This window comes from Mya arenaria, chromosome 10 (genome assembly GCF_026914265.1).
Source record: "Mya arenaria isolate MELC-2E11 chromosome 10, ASM2691426v1".
In the NCBI taxonomy this organism is placed as follows: Eukaryota; Metazoa; Mollusca; class Bivalvia; order Myida; family Myidae; genus Mya; species Mya arenaria.
In genome coordinates this window covers 73,779,285-73,795,765 of record NC_069131.1, presented here as the reverse complement: position 1 = coordinate 73,795,765, position 16,481 = coordinate 73,779,285, and the positions used below count along the sequence as shown (strand labels likewise).

At 33.2% G+C, this 16,481-nt stretch overlaps 2 protein-coding genes across 2 annotated transcripts; one reads left to right on the top strand and one right to left on the bottom strand.

The window, feature by feature from the left end:
* Window positions 1–172: 172 nt before the first annotated feature.
* LOC128206945 (annetocin receptor-like) lies at window positions 173–2,811 on the top strand. The gene has a single exon (XM_052909689.1). The coding sequence runs from the start codon at window positions 185–187 to the stop codon at window positions 1,358–1,360; it is 1,176 nt and encodes a 391-aa protein (XP_052765649.1). The 5' UTR covers window positions 173–184; the 3' UTR covers window positions 1,361–2,811.
* Window positions 2,812–5,948: 3,137 nt separating this feature from the next.
* On the bottom strand, window positions 5,949–10,275 carry LOC128205258 (perlucin-like protein). Its single transcript, XM_052906776.1, has 5 exons — window positions 10,162–10,275; window positions 9,073–9,167; window positions 8,694–8,784; window positions 7,992–8,202; window positions 5,949–6,038 (listed from the first exon to the last, which is right to left on the bottom strand). Exons 1-5 carry the CDS (start codon window positions 10,193–10,195, stop codon window positions 6,011–6,013), a joined length of 459 nt encoding a protein of 152 aa, XP_052762736.1. The 5' UTR covers window positions 10,196–10,275; the 3' UTR covers window positions 5,949–6,010.
* Between the last annotated feature and the right edge of the window lie 6,206 nt (window positions 10,276–16,481).

The following is a 16,481-nucleotide window of genomic DNA, read 5'->3' as shown; positions in this document are numbered from 1 at the left end:
TATATAATAAGCGACGTTTTCGTGTATCTAACATAAAAAAAAGCATATTATCGACATAGAATTGGAATTTTAAGACGAATAGTTATCTAACAAGATGACATTTATTTTCACTAAACATATTGTTTTTTATCTTCAGGGATGTTAGTGCGGTGTATAGTCAAAGAGCCACGGTAGGAAACTGAAGATGTACACAACTTTACCAAAATCATGGCGGGACGAATTCGACGTCAACGCCTCGTTGACGGAACTCAACGACGCTTTGGCCACGCTACATCTTCCGGCCATTTTCATCTGCGCTTCGCTTGCAGTGATCGGGATCATCGGAAACCTGATCGTGTTAAGCGTCTACATACCCCACCCAAGCTCATTTTCACGTGTGTTTATTCTGTGGCTTGCTGTTGTAGACTTAATAGCGTGCAGCATCGGAACGCCACTTCTGGTGTTCAGCATGATTCATCCATACCAGTTTCCGTCCGAGAACGTATGCAAAACGTTACGTTTTGTCCACGTTTTTCTTGTTGGGACGTCAGTGTTTATATTCGTAAGTATTGCCATTGAAAGGCACCGGGCTATCTGCATTTTTGAGCTGGTTGAAATGAAAACAAGGCGAATGCATGCCATGTGTATTGTGTCTTGTATTATGGGAGTTGTAGTGGCCGTCCCGGCTATATTTATTTACGGAATAAGGACAGTCAAAACTGGAGTTCACAATATCACAGGAATTGAATGCTTTGTTGAAGACCACTTTATACAAACTGATTCAATATGGCCCAAAATATACTTCCCATTCCAATCCATAGTCGTGAGTATATCATTTGCTACATTGCTTGTGTTGTACATTCGGATTGGACGACAATTACAGTGGCATTTGAAATTTACGAGACGTTACTCCACAAGCTCGATCTTAAACAATTCAACCAAATCAAGCCAGTCACTGTGTATACAAAAAGATGCGACAAACACACATAAAAACACAGCTGGAAGTATCTTAATGAAGACCACGGCGTCAGAACAAACTGAGGGAACGTACAGACTACACACGCCCGTTGGGAAGGCAGCGTCCAACGCCGCTAGCCGCGTAAATAGAGCCGCCCATGAGATGACCAGCATGTTTTGTTGGTTGACGGCCGTTTTTGTGCTCTCTTTCATTCCTCATCTTGCTTTTATCATCTACTCTACCTTTCGACCAGATTTTGCGCAGGATATGACGTCATTACAGGTTGTGACGTATAACATTTTTCTGAGATCGTTTGTGATAAATAACATGGCGAATCCTCTGGTATATTTCACATGTGTACGTAACTTCCGAAGAGACTTTAGGAAATTATTCTGCAAACTTTTCTGTTGTTACAGGTGTTAATGGACGAAGTAAACGAAAACCTGTCAAAAGCGATTGAGAATGTTTTTCAAAACCTAAATTAGCTTATTTTAGATAGTGAATGAAACATTTATTCTATGTCGTTTTTATAGTAGAAGGCTGTATAGTTGATGATCATGTCATTGCTACGCTTTAACTCATATATGAACTGTGGCGTGTTAGGTCTGTGACCTTTTTATCCGTCAGGGAACAAAAATAGCTGAACACGAACTGCGTCTAACTCTAAGACTCATGCACTTAACTTCAGGTTCTACTGAACCTTAATGCCATGAAAAGGTTTCAAACTCAAAGGTATAGGGCATAAACTGAAATATTTTTACATGCCCGGAATATGCCTCCATACCTTCAAATTGGATTCCGAAACTCATCGTAAATAAAACCAACAATTTGAATCTTTTCCATGTGATATTCGGAGGTTGACAGTTGAAGAGCAAGTGTCAGACCTAAAGGTCAATCCTGGTTCTTTAATATTAAAATATGACGAAATGAATTGAATAGAGTTGTTAAGAATTACATTGAATGTACTATTCGCGATGTAATGCATGGAACTGTGCAATGCTCATTCCAATTTCTGTCACACGTGTAGGAAGCGTTAGGTGTCTTCTTTAATTGAGATTTTTTTATACATTTTTCGTTTCCCATCTTCATCAAAACAAATGCATTCAAATACATCTTTGGACGATGGCATAAAAAAACAACGGAGAAAGCTCCTCTGACTCTGGAAAAACGTGTATGATGTTTTACAGTCTCTTATACAAAATATCTGTAAGAGTTATTTGACAATCTCTTACGACAATAATTGTATTATCACTTAAGCAATCTCTTACGACACTACTAGGACAATCTTTTAGGCAATATGTTAAAAAAATACGTGTACAATCTGTTAGTCAATTTCTTGCCAAAATACGTGTAGGGTTAGTGTTTCAGTATTGTATTAAAAACATTAGTTGAGAGAGCTCATCATATTGTTTGTAGTTTATGTCATGGGTATTTCTCAACCAGCCATATCTGCTTTTAGTATGTATTTTAAGTCAAACTGATTAAGTCGGCAGACCCACCGCAGCCCGTCGCCGATTCAATTGTTTAGAAGTCCAAAATTAAATGCTGACATATTGTGTGTTGAGTGCGAAATGCATTTAATGTAGACTACGAACACACGCGAGCTAGTATAAAATACTTGAGTGCTCATGCTCATGCATCAGGCAATGAGATCACCAGATACATCCACATTTATTCATTCAGAAAAGCGTTGACAATCAAATATCTATTTTATAAATTTCCAACTCTAAATTTCCATTAAAAAAAACGAAAACATCCATCAATATCAATTAAGAAACACAACCAACTGCCAATTATTAGTAAGTCATTTATTTATATATTTTTTGCGCGTACGTTGTGTAAGTATGTTGCTTAATGCGTTTACATGCTTAATATGTTTTGTCACAGGATAACGTTTATGTATGTATCACTTTAACTGATTTTATTGTTCATGAATCATTTAATTTTGCCAGTTTAAGAACTTTATGAACTGTTGAAATAAAAATGTGCTTTTTGTAAACGTTTGTATGTAGTTTTGTTCATGGCTTTTGAATGGAGACGATATGCAAATTGTCAGTTCCATAATGTAAAGTAACCTAACGATGTATAGACGCAAAAGAGTTTTAATTGTCTAATGGCTTATAATGTACCATTATATGTGCATCTGAAAAAGACGAGCGAAAACTGGCTGCCCAATTAATTGTTTTATAAAGCTTAAATGAATAATTAACTTACTTTGACCGCAGATTGCTCAAACTAGCTATCGCGCAATTGAAAATCTGAATAGTTCTCTTAATAAAAAAACAAGTAATGATTAATTGTAAATTTGACGGTTGTTTTCGTCAGAGATGTTTTCACTGATTATATGGGAATCCCATAGGTGATTCCATAACGTTCTTTAACATTTTTCATCAGAGAAACATTTGAGGACATTTTATGAAAAAATTACTTTCGCACTTGAATTTCTGTACGATGAAATTGTTATTCATTTTGCAAGTACTCCTCGACCTTTTGTTTCCTTTATAGGCGGAGTTTTGCACGAAGGACCTGAGACTGAATCATGCATATATAAAACACGTATTTAAATAAGTAATCTTACTATACGCGAAAATCATTAAACCAATATCTTTATTATCACAAAAAAATCAATGAAAAGCGGAAATGTAAATATGAAGAATAAATATGAACACTTCGCCGCGATTTTGCGAATGTTCCAAATGAATGCAAGGTAGAATAAGCATCAATCCTGAATTAATTGAATAGTCAACCTCGCGAACTTGGTAAAACAACTCTTCATTTATTTCATTTCATACGCATAATAGAAACTGGGAGAAATAAAATAATTATTTTATTTAGATACAGATTCCCTCGATAATAAGAAACGTATCTTTAGTTAAAAACCTTGGTAGAAAAAAGTCCATATAATGCATAGAATAAAGTAATTAACTGTCAATAAGATTGATGTGAGAACATTCAATGGGAATGTTTTCTTTTGGAGCGATAAAGGTATCTATATTTCGTCAAAATCATTCTATGTGTTATCCGTCTTTGTCACATCATTTACGAGACGGATTAACTAAGTATTCTAACGACACAAAATTAAACTCATCCACTATAATATATTGTTGATTGGATTGTCTGGACGATTTCAACATGTTGTCACATCATTTACGAGACGGATTAACTAAGTCTTGTAACGACACAAAATTAAATTCATCCCCTATATCATCACTATTACAAATTGATTCGAATTGTCTCAGTCTCTTATCGATATTGTTCACACCGGCTGAAAATAACTCCATCGAGAACAGAATTAGGCGACAATGACGTTAAACATCCTGTTCAAATGAAGTACAATTAACATTTATAAGATAACATGAAGTGAAAAAAATATGTTTTAGATGTAATCTGGTTTTTCATTTTAGATTTACTTAACCATATTCGCCATTGGACGGGCTCAGCTGGACTGTCGAATAAGCTGATTATTAAAATCAAAATAGAATGACTTACTTAGCATCACCTAGGACCTAGGACCACAGCCAGTGCGCATGCGCGAGTTTCTTTTTAACCCATTTCATAATATTAATTTAGAAATATATTGAAATATTGAGGTTGGTTCTAAATTTGAATCCTCCAAGTGATCCCATTTGTGGGGATATGGGCATAAACACTAAAAACAGTAAGAGAATAGCTAGACAACAGTTGATAATTTTCCCATTAAAATACACAAATTGAGACCCATTGACTTTTTTGCGAACCATATATTCAATTTCTATAAATAAAACGGGGAATAACCGTATCTTCAATATGTATGTAGAAATAACATATTTAACGTTAAATATTGTATATCATTGAATAAATTAAGTATTACAATTGCATAATGTATTAAAAGGTAACTCCTTTCAAGTTGAATATATTAATAGTTTATTAATTCGTCGATATCATTTATGATCTTGACTTCATGAGGTAATCAGACATAAAATAAAAGGTGCAAACATTCAATTATTGAATACAAATGATATCGGTGTGCTAACGTATTTTGTAAAATGCATTCAACAGTAAAAAACACATAAGTTTTATCATTCGACGTTTCATAGTCTTTCTAGAACATCTGCTTTTCTATATGTTGTTTATTCAGGAACGGTTTACAGTGAGGATGGTATATCCATCATAATACAAGTGCTCCCATGGCTGCAACATTAATTATGTTTTCCAAAATGATCCCGCAGATACGTAAATATCATGATGAAAGATGCAATACACTGAATTTACCATAGCAATGGTTGTTCATGTCTCATAGAGCGAACAAGGGGATTGAGATATCCTCAAAACTACATTTTAATTTCTTAGCGCTTTTCGGAATGATAAAAGGGCCTTCCACAATATAAAGTCGGGAAGATGAACAATTAACGGATCGTGATAATGCAAAAGTGGGTTTGATGGACAAAAAACAAACATTTACAAGGTCAAGTATTATGTTTTTAAGGTAAACTCTTTATCAAGCATCATACACACGTGTGTTTTTTTTATACAATGAAAAATACAGGGATAATCCGAGGAGTTAAATATTTAAGCATAAACGAGGTACAAGGCTTGAACATGTTCATGTGTTTCAGAACGCCTTACCAATTTTGCGGGAAATACTTCATCAGAAGATCTTGATTTAAAAGGCATTGGCTGCCAACGCCGATGACGACACCGAGACAGTTATGATACTTTTATTAAATTTCTTCGATAATCAGACGATCTTAGGAAGTCTAAAACGTTTCAATCTCTAATCTTTCCTTCTCTTTTTGATACTATGTAAGGCATTTCATAGGCTGAAGATGCAATCATTTTCAATGGTGAAATGCATACTCTATCTATATCTTCGTTCTGATGTAAGAAAGAGGTAAGCAATATTAACTCAGAAAAAAATCTGTCAGATATTTTTAAAGCTTTTTGTTTGTTTTTTGGTCAGGGTAGTTTCAACCAATAATCATGTGTGATACTTGTATTTACAAAGCCTTTTAAACAGAAAAAATACAACACCTTTGATAACCGTCTTAGTGTTTTATTAAAATAAATCATTGTTGTACAAATGATATTTGATAACTAGCCAACGATATGCTCAGCCTCGAACCTGAAAATATATCATAAAAAGATAACTTGGATAACCTGTTTTCAAGGCTGGATAATTTTATGCATGTTTTACTAATAGTTTGACGTAGTATTAGTTCAGAATGTGCTGTTCTTTACACGGGGTACTATCTTATTTCTTAAGTATAAGCATTGCATTTTCATTCCTACATATTCACTTGTTTTGACATGAAGTCTTCTTCAAATTTTTTTTTATCACATGCTTACCCTTGTTTTCCGTGTAATATACCCATAACGAATATTTTTATCTTAAACACGTGTAAGATAACCTATCAGACATTTCTATTGGCTAGACTACACGCAACCTAGATATCCCTCCGCATTGTTTGTAAACAAAAATGGTTTAAATGCCAACAAATACTTACCTCAATAATGAGCTGTTAGACTTCCGGGAGACAAATGGCTAACGAATCATAGTGCCAGAAAGCATCTTGTACAAAAACTTTCTGATAACAATGTTCCGCCAACCAGATAATGAATATCATTAGTCACAGAAATATCCAGTCAGTCAACAAATACAGCCACATTAGTGACAAACACCACAAGAACATTTCAAACATTTCCATCTTGTCCAACACAAGCAATATGCAATCAATGCCATTTGCTTGCCAGTTTAATCAGCTGTCGGTTACCGAAAACACAAATACGAATTTCGCAGCACAGACACCTCCTTACACATCCAATGGCGGCTAAAAACATCATGTTCTCTGGAAACATTTTTGGTGGAACTTTTTCAACATCAACATCCATGCAGTACAGAGTAAGGCTTTGCCGTAATCATCTGCATGTTGTGAAACTCTATGTACACTAAGAAAACGCTGCAAAATCATCGTAGAAAGCGACAGAGAATAACTTTTAAATCCGTGCACACAGTAAAACTTGATAGATCGATGCAGGTCACATAAACCGCGTAAATGCATGTACTCTGAGCGTGACGTCATCAAATTGTGTACTTATTGTTGTTGTTTTTTGTTAAAATTGTTCGTTATTCATGCTGTTGGATATTTTACTATACATTTTTATAGTTGTGACTTGTTAAGCGCTTTATCAGAATTAAAACTTGATAACTGCTAGTTACTTCTGTCATTTTAATTTGGAACTATTTATATGACGCATCGTTGACATTCTACTCTGAGTACTTTGGCTGTCAAACAATCGGTTCAGAAAGTGGAACTATATTGGTAATAAAAACACCGTTTTAAGCATGTGATAAAAAAGATCTGACACTCGTTGTCATTTAATACAAGAATTTTATTAAACTCGTCCATGAAAGGTGTTAGTAAGCTCGCCAGAGGCTCGCTTACTAACAAATTTCATAAACTCGTTTAATAAAATCTTGTATTAAATGACAACTCGTGTCAGATCCTATATGTATTACATGAAGCATGTTCTTCGTCCTTAATTAAGTTGACAATATATATGTGCCAACGTAAAGGATGAGAAGGAAAAGTGACATTTTAATTCTGGCGAAACTTCGTCCGTCATAAGCAGAAAATCGTAGTTTGTTTATATATATATGTTCGAACAGGTTTTAATTAAATGTATAATATTGTTATAAGATTTCTTTGTAATCCTATCTCTTGGTGACTATTTTGATTATTTGTTATTCAAGTAAATACCTCAGCACGATTCGTTTTCGCAGACGACGTCACTTTTTATTATAGTAAAGAACGTTCTCTAACTAGTCAGTTTAGTTTATACCTGAATAATGAATAAAAGCCTAAATTTCCCGTGAAACTACCTTATAATAAAGCTCTAATGTTTCTATTTTATAGACCCTAATCGGTATGGATGTCATCTTAGCCAGGCCAAAAGAACGCAAGCATGTTTGAGCTCGAATATATGCCTTTTCCGGGTGGCATGTGCACACATATACCTTAAATCATCTCAAAATTAATACTGATACAGTATACATATACCATAAACCTATACATACGGCATTTCGCAAAGAGCCTTATAGTGTGATGTGCACGGTTCGTCAACCCAGTGGTATCCAAATGACTCCCAATAGGCTGCACAGTTCGATGTTTTGCCGTTGTTCGGCTGGTGAGTTCCCCAGTCGGTGAAGGTCACAAGCTCTTCTGACGGATATTGCTTCCACACACCCTCCGTTATTTCGTCAGTAAGCCCAATCCAATGCTTCGAATCTGTTCCAAAGCAATTTATTCGTTTATTATCATAGCCTCAATGCCTAGTCGTGCCATTTGGAACACTTCACACTTTGTTGATACATGTCGTGACAAGTGGAAGGTTGGATGGTCTCGAATTGACTCCCAGTAAAGTCTTACTAAGATTTCACTGACAGTGCAAAACGTATTAAATCACATATTTTCAACAGTTGTGTTATATTTGTTTTTGGGTCGTATTGTTGTTGTTGAGTTTCGAAAGGTCTGTCCGCGCCATATAATGGCTGTTTTATGGCTTGACCCCGTCACATCCTCAAATGCGACTTAAATAATATTTTGAAGTCAAAGGGGCATTGTTTGCCTTTCTTACGCCCCCTCTAACGTAAAGTCCTGGTAAAGTCATAAATATTCGAACTGCTACGCATTTTGCAATTCATTAACATTCCAAAATTAAGGTTAAATATCATATATTCTTGAACGTGATCAGTAAAAAAAGAATAATTCCAACCTACCTTTCAGATCTGAAAGATAACCCTTTAGAAACGTGTTCTCTTTTGGGGTTTCTAAATTGACTAGGTTCGCCCCATGACTCTGACAGTATCTCTGTAAAGGACATGGATCTCTGTCAATAAGTTACAAGTACGTCGACACAACAAAACCTTAATCCTCTTAATTAAGAAAAAGGTATTTGTTATGTTCGACATTAAATTCATTATGTTAACATAAGATGCTTTCTTAACCGTTTTATATTTGATCAAGCACGTTTCTTGTCCTTTGGAACATCGACAGTCACCTTATACTACAATGGGAAATATGTCACATTGGTAAATTAAACATGCAAGATAAGCAAAGGGAACAAATGAGTCATGAACAATAACTTTCATCAAGTACCTGAGCATCTATAAAAGACAGATCTGTATGTCCAATGAGGTAACACGAGTCTTCGTAATGAACCCATCCGTCCATGCAAGCGCCCTCAGTGCCAACTTTAAAAATTAAACGATATTATTGGTTGCATAGGTTCAAATAGAGGACCATGTTGGATATCCTCAGTTCTCAACGCCATAACGGACGTCTGATAAATAAACACATACATTAGTTCTAATAAGCGCACTTTATTGTAGAAATGACAGCAAATCATGAATTAAACATTTAGCCTTTTCAAAATGGTCATCAACACGTTCTCATTCCATAAGAGATGCTATCTTCAGTGCAGGAATTATAACTTTAAGTACAATAACGAAATGCTGAAAATAAAACGAACGAAATACTTGGAAAGACATTTCAATGCATTTGATAACAAACATAACGTGTTATTGGAAAAGATTACAAAACCGCCTATAGCAGACTAATATAGTACAAACACCAACTATCTTGGCCAACTCCCGGAAATGGATCGTGTGGTTAGCAAGTTTCTTTCGGGTATTCCGGTTTCCTCCACAGCACAGGATTACATTGTGCAACGAGAGTGATAGATATCATGTTGTAACAACTTCTTGTTTAATGTTTTAAACGGTGTATGCACTTGCCAATTGCAGATCTAATTTTGTATGAAAAGGTTTTGAATATACTTGTTTTAATGAAAGAAAATTTAAACTTTTTGAATGACGTCACATTATTTTCAACATCATCACGTGATTTGCATGATGCCAATGATAACTGTCTGGCAAAGGAAGTAACCACTGTGTTGAAATTATGCAAAGGTTCGTTAGAATTGTAAAAAATGTTCGATATGTTTCCAAATAAGCACAAGTAAGTGAGTATTTTTTTAACTCGTTTAATGCCTAGAAGTCTTCAAAATTGATTTAAACTGTTTAATTAGAATGTTCATCTGATAATCCACATAAAAAATGGGACTACTTGTATTTATATTTTTTCGAAATAAAATAAAAATCATAAAAACAGACAAAAGTGATACATTTATGACAAACAAATAGTCAATAATCAATGTAATAAATGAAAAAGACGAAAAAAGCTTACCTATAAGAATTATTAAAATAATCGGAATGTTCATGTTACACTGTAGTGACTTGTTTGAGCACACTGATAAGAATTATAATGCTCAATGTAAAGATAAAACAAACTGATTGCATGACCGTTAAAAATGGAGTGAAACGTTATCACTAATGATAATTTGACGTGTCCATATTTGGGATCAAATGGTCTTGCGTGATAAGATAATCATGAATGATTTTGTACTAGCCGTTTCAAAGCTCATAAAGTGACCTGGTAAATTTGTTATCCCCCGGTATTTTTTGCTTCAAAGCCCCTTTTCTAAGTTTAAGGTAGTAAACACTTTGACACAGGTTGTGACACGTACGCACAAACAGCAAAGTTAGCAAAATAAAATTCATGCATGATAAGCAGAAAAACATACAATCATATAAAAATTGTAATGCGGAACAGCATATTTCAGAGGTAATATATACTGTTACATTGAATTATACCATTCATTTGGCATTTGCTTTGTAAAGAAAGTCTAAAAATCCCATTTACCTGTAGGGACCGGAAACCCAGACAAGTTCACTATGCCACAAAGTGGTATTGTTTTGTTTAATAACTACTAGTCATTGGATCCAAAGAAACAGATTTGAAAATAAAACACAATTAAAAAGGGATCAAAGTCTGATTTCTCGAAAAATCACTTCAAAAATATTCTAAAGATGGTTTTTACGAGTGTTTGTGTATCCAAGCTCTTCAAAGCCAATAATATTAACAACAAATAAATAGTTGATTCGTTACCCTGACTGATACTGCGACCTGTGGAAGTAACGACGTTACAAAAATTCGTACGATTTTAAAAGCATTGAAAGTGTAACATATTTGAAAATGATGCTCAATTTAAAAATAATGCACGCTTCAAACGAAACACCTCCGGTGATTTATTTTAATATTCAATCAGTATGACATACAACTTAGTTCGACTGATTTCCGTTGTGTGGAGAGACTGTGTATACGTTTTGAATTATCATTAAAATTGTGCAATAAAATTACCAATGATTCACAGTATTTTGATACAAATAAACATTCTAGGTCATGTGGAAATATTAAGTTTATTTGATATATCGAGGCACTAAACCAATACGAAAACATATTTGTATCTTTATGTTTTCATTTTTGACACGTAAATTATTATCGATATAGTGAACATGCAGTATATTATAATTAACTCATGAATAACGATTAATGACAAAAACACTGTTTACATCCTTTAGACCAATTTTACCATATTTTGGTAAGACATATTTTGTGCAGGCCTCATATAAGTTGAGGCTGTACTCTAGCAATGTTTTCAGCTCTTATCTCTTTGCTAAAAGTTACTGCCGATGTCCAAAAGAAGGTACCTATTTAAAAGAGAGTAGAGTAAACACTGCATAACCTTACAAGCACAAAAAAATACATTTCAATGGATCGTTTCTCATTACTGATACTATTTTTAATTGTTATGGCATTAGCTATTTAAGAAATCAATGTTTAATTTTTCCGTTTGTAATTTCTTCTTGTTCCGATAGTCAATCCACTGATAGAAAAAGCTATCATATTTGTTTTCGAAGTTTATTTGTCCATATAAATCTGAAATTTGAAAATGCATACTTGTAATTGAATATATTTGATCATGCCATAATGTTGCATCATTTATTAACCCTTTATGATCCTTTATTTATAAATCAATCAACTATTGGTATCTGCTGTCTAAACAATAAAGCTAAACATAACATCAATTTGCAATGGCAATGACTAGTAGCGTTCCGAAATACCACTCTCTACACAGTCTAACAAAGGAGCGTGTATTATAACTACGCCCCAAGAAACACAGTGAGTTTAAAGTTCGTTCTGTCTAAACGTTCTTGGTCTTAGTACGTTTACACAAAACGAACTTTATTCTCGCTGTGTTTTATGGGGCGTATGTCTCCCGATTGCCATATAAATCAGCATTGTTTATAATATGGCAATCGGGAGACGTGATCATGTTCAACTGTACGTGACCTTTTTTTAATCTGAATAAAATTAGTTGTAAAATTCTGTAGAAACAAAATAATTGCTTCCCCAAAAATTGCACGTAGGCGACATTTATATTATTCACCGCTCATTTTTGTGAGAAGTCGAGTTTCATGCGTTTAGCATATATATATATATATATATATATATATATATATATATATATACATATATATATATATCCGAGTATTTTTCTGTTGAAATCGAACTTTAAAAAGCTTGTTCTCAGGTCAAAATTTAGGTATAAAAGTGGGTGCATTTCTAGAGAATGGAACTTGAGTAAGTTTTAGTTAGATTCGATAGTTGGGCCGCGACCGGCTTTCAAAAACTGATGACATTTAAGAACACAAATTAACAATATTGTAAGCGTTTAAGCGTGTATTTAATAGCTAAAAACGGACAAATATTAAATGATTGATGAGTGCTAAAAGGTATACTGTAATCTTCTATCGTCTCAAAAGGTTCCTTCATCAGAACCATTGTTTCCGACATTTATTCATCGTTTATGGTATATCAAAACAATTAATAGTGGTTAATATTATTATTTGGGAGAAAGAGTGCATCTTGAAGTGTCAGAATCGTGTGGGAGTTGTCTCGAGCATAATAAATCCCAAATTACCGGTTAGCTGTTTCGCTACATCTTTTTCGGAAAGGAAAATCTAGCCACTTGTAGTAATTTATTTTTGAAACAGGCCCGTTTCTGGGCAAAATGTCTAAAAAGAGACAAATCATGCCCGTGTTTTAAATAACGACCGTATGTGGGACCCTGTCCGCTTGTGATTCTTCAGATTATGCTGCCATTCATGTTTTCAAACTCGTTAAACACGATAAAATCCCCCAAACCTGTTCAGCCTTGAAACCTGTTTATGAAACTTTTTGTTCTAACAGAACACATTTTGTTGATTAATTATATTTGATAAGGCTCATAATTCTTGAGGCTCATGCTTATCTTCGAACTTGCCTGTTTATTTAATGCCGCTGTTCTGAAGCAGGTATACATTTCACAGTAAGCACAATAAAACATTGTAGGAACAAATAATACATTGCAATGTGTCGTTTCTTATTACTCATATATAGTTAGTGAATTGTTCTGTCATTAGTTATTTAAGTTATCAATGTCTTATTATTCCATTATGAATTTCTTTTTGTTTTGATAGCAGAACAAAACAACAGTTTATTTCGACTTATTCTTAAAGGCATCTTGTCAAACAAATACATACAAGAAAACATAATGTTCACACCTTAAAACAATTTAAAGCTGTGTATCCAGTAATTTATATTATTCTATATTATTTCGGAAAATCGGGTCGTTAATGGTTACTGCAGTGATTATACGATAAAGACTTAAACAATATCATTAATTTACAATAAAACTGAAACGATCAAAACTTAAACAATATGATTGATTTGTAATAAAACTTATACGATTAAGACTTAAACAATATCATTGATTTGCAATAAAACTTATACGATCAAGACTTGAACAATATCATTGATATGCAATAAAAATTCCGATCAAAACTTAGACAATATCATTGATTTACAATAAAACTTATCCGATCAAAACTTAGACAATATCATTGATTTACAATGAAACTTATCCGATCAAAACTTAGACAATATCATTGATTTACAATAAAACTTATCCGATCAAAACTTAGACAATATCATTGATTTACAATAAAACTTATCCGATCAAAACTTAGATAATATCATTGATTTACAATAAAACTTATCCGATCAAAATTTAGCCAATATCATTGATTTACAATAAAACTTATCCGATCAAAACTTAGACAATATCATTGATTTACAATAAAACATTTACGATCAAGACTTGAACAATATCATTGATTTACAATAAAATTTATAGATCAAGACTTGAACAATATCATTGTTTACAATACAACTTGTACGATCTGGACTTAATCAACATCATTGATTTACAATGAAATTTATTCAATCAAAATTTAATCAATATCATTGATTTACAATACAACTTATACGATCAAAACTTAAACAATATCATTCATTGCTTAGTTTCTTCAATTTGTCGCCTGTTCCAAATATTTTCATACATTTAGTTGTTTGTTTGTTTTTACTACTTATAAGTTGAATAAATTTAAACATGCACGTGTTTGCATTCATATATTTTATAAACTTTGATTGAACGTCATTGAAACAAGAACATCTTAAAAATCATTCTTAATTTCTTGAATATGGCAGAATATTCATAAGTTTTAATGTTTTGTCAGTCTATTTTATCTGTAGCTACTCTATAAAACAGAAAAAAAACAATCAAAGGAAGCCACACCATGTTTGTTTGTCCAAATGAAATAGCAGTATAAACATGTATACAAATAATTTAAAAGATTAGATTTTGGAAGAATGTTCCATTGTTTACAAAGCAGGAGGTATCTATTGCTTTATCAACTAATCAATTATTGGTATCTGTTGTCTGAAGAACTAAACTAAGCATAAAATCAATTTGCAATGGCCTTATTGTACTTTATCGAGCGAGCAGGTAATATGTGGGTAACAGCCTAGAGTTTGAAACAGTATCTAAATGTTCCGCTCATCATTGATAATCACGCATTAACTACACACGATGAAAATTGCTGCTTTATATCAATACATCAGAGTAGTTTATTTAGCAACAACCTATGAAAAGTGGTTATATGTGCACGAGCGTTGAACATGCGTAGTTGCAAATCTTTCTATGGAGTAAAGAGTATCACATATCAATATAATACAGAGAAGTTGAACAGCGTGGTAATTGTGGCTTAAACATGCATGATTTCATTAAGTGCATTTGAATATGTTGATAGCAAAATCTCTGGCAATGTTTTTCTATGAACTTCGGAGTATTGTTACAGAAGGTGAGTGTTATTACAAAAATATTTCGACTTCTGTTGTGTTGTTTTACGTTTTCATTGTTTCAAGCCATATGATTTAATTTGTAATATATTCAATTTATTTGATGCCTTTTGTAAACAAGACCGAGTATCGTGTGGAATGTTACAGGTATCGAACACATTAGTATTCATGTGGGGTATTGAAGCTGTGTGAGTCACTGGATTTGTTTTTGAGTGTTCTCTTTTTGATTTGAAAATCTAACATTTATTATGAGCAATATTTACAAATTTAACAAATGCTTCGCAGTTTGTTAGCTTAGTATTTATTCAAAAAGCTACAGAAACAAGTTCAGTAGCAAAACGTTCAAACATATACCCGGTTTAGTGGAACTGGGACAACGCCAAAGACAAAGAACAATCACAAACAAGAAACATAGAACAACGGCACAAAACTCCACAAAGAGCACAGTGCATACATACTATACATATTTAAAAAAAAATAGGTATGTTTATCAAGAACTGTTAGGTACCGCCTTGGAACGGTCAGTAAAATGTACATTTACTGGGGGTTTAAACCAGTTTATGTGCACAAACCTCACTCTTATCCCAACAGTCCTTAATAAAGATAAAACGCAAAAGGTAAATTTTATCAAAGTATGCATTAACTTGAGGAAACTTGTCAATAAAACAAATAATAATAAACATATAGGTATACCCCAAGTACTTCTATGAGTAGAGATCCCAACTCTTTCTGCAGACGGAGGGAAACAATTCAGAGCACCTAATGCAAAAACTTTTCAAAGTTACGATGAAATCATTGTTAAAAACTATAAACATCCAACACAGTCTGCCTTATAAAATAAAATGTTTAAAACTGTGTGATCATAGAGTTTCATAATAAAAAGCATCATTGTACTAAAACTTGGAACAAATAAAGAAAACATTATTAAAAATAAAAGCGACATAAATTGGCAAATCTTTCCTTCCAAATAATTTGCAAATGTAAAATGTTTGAAGAAAATGAAGTCACATGCCAAAACACTCCGAGTCAGCCAAAAACGTGTTCGCCAAGAACGGTTTTAATGATAACATGAATTAGCAAAATCTTCATAGAAAATCCAAGGACTGAAAACTAAGTTATAAAAAGATTCTATATTCAATCCTATATTTTGTTTAAGGTATTCATCTTAAAAAAACTAGAAGGCAAGTGCTCTTCAAAATATTACTTTTATATCCACGGTTTAAATAAAATCCAAGTAATTCATTAAGTCTATCTGCTCAACTACCAGCTTGAAACATTTTAATTTTACGAATTTTCTTTAAAACATTACCATAAAAATCGGGATGAGCAATACTATTAGCAATCAGCGATTTAAGACTACTATTGTACTTTGATATGCGATTATGATGACAATTAACAAATTTTGAGAAAGTTTTCCTTAATTT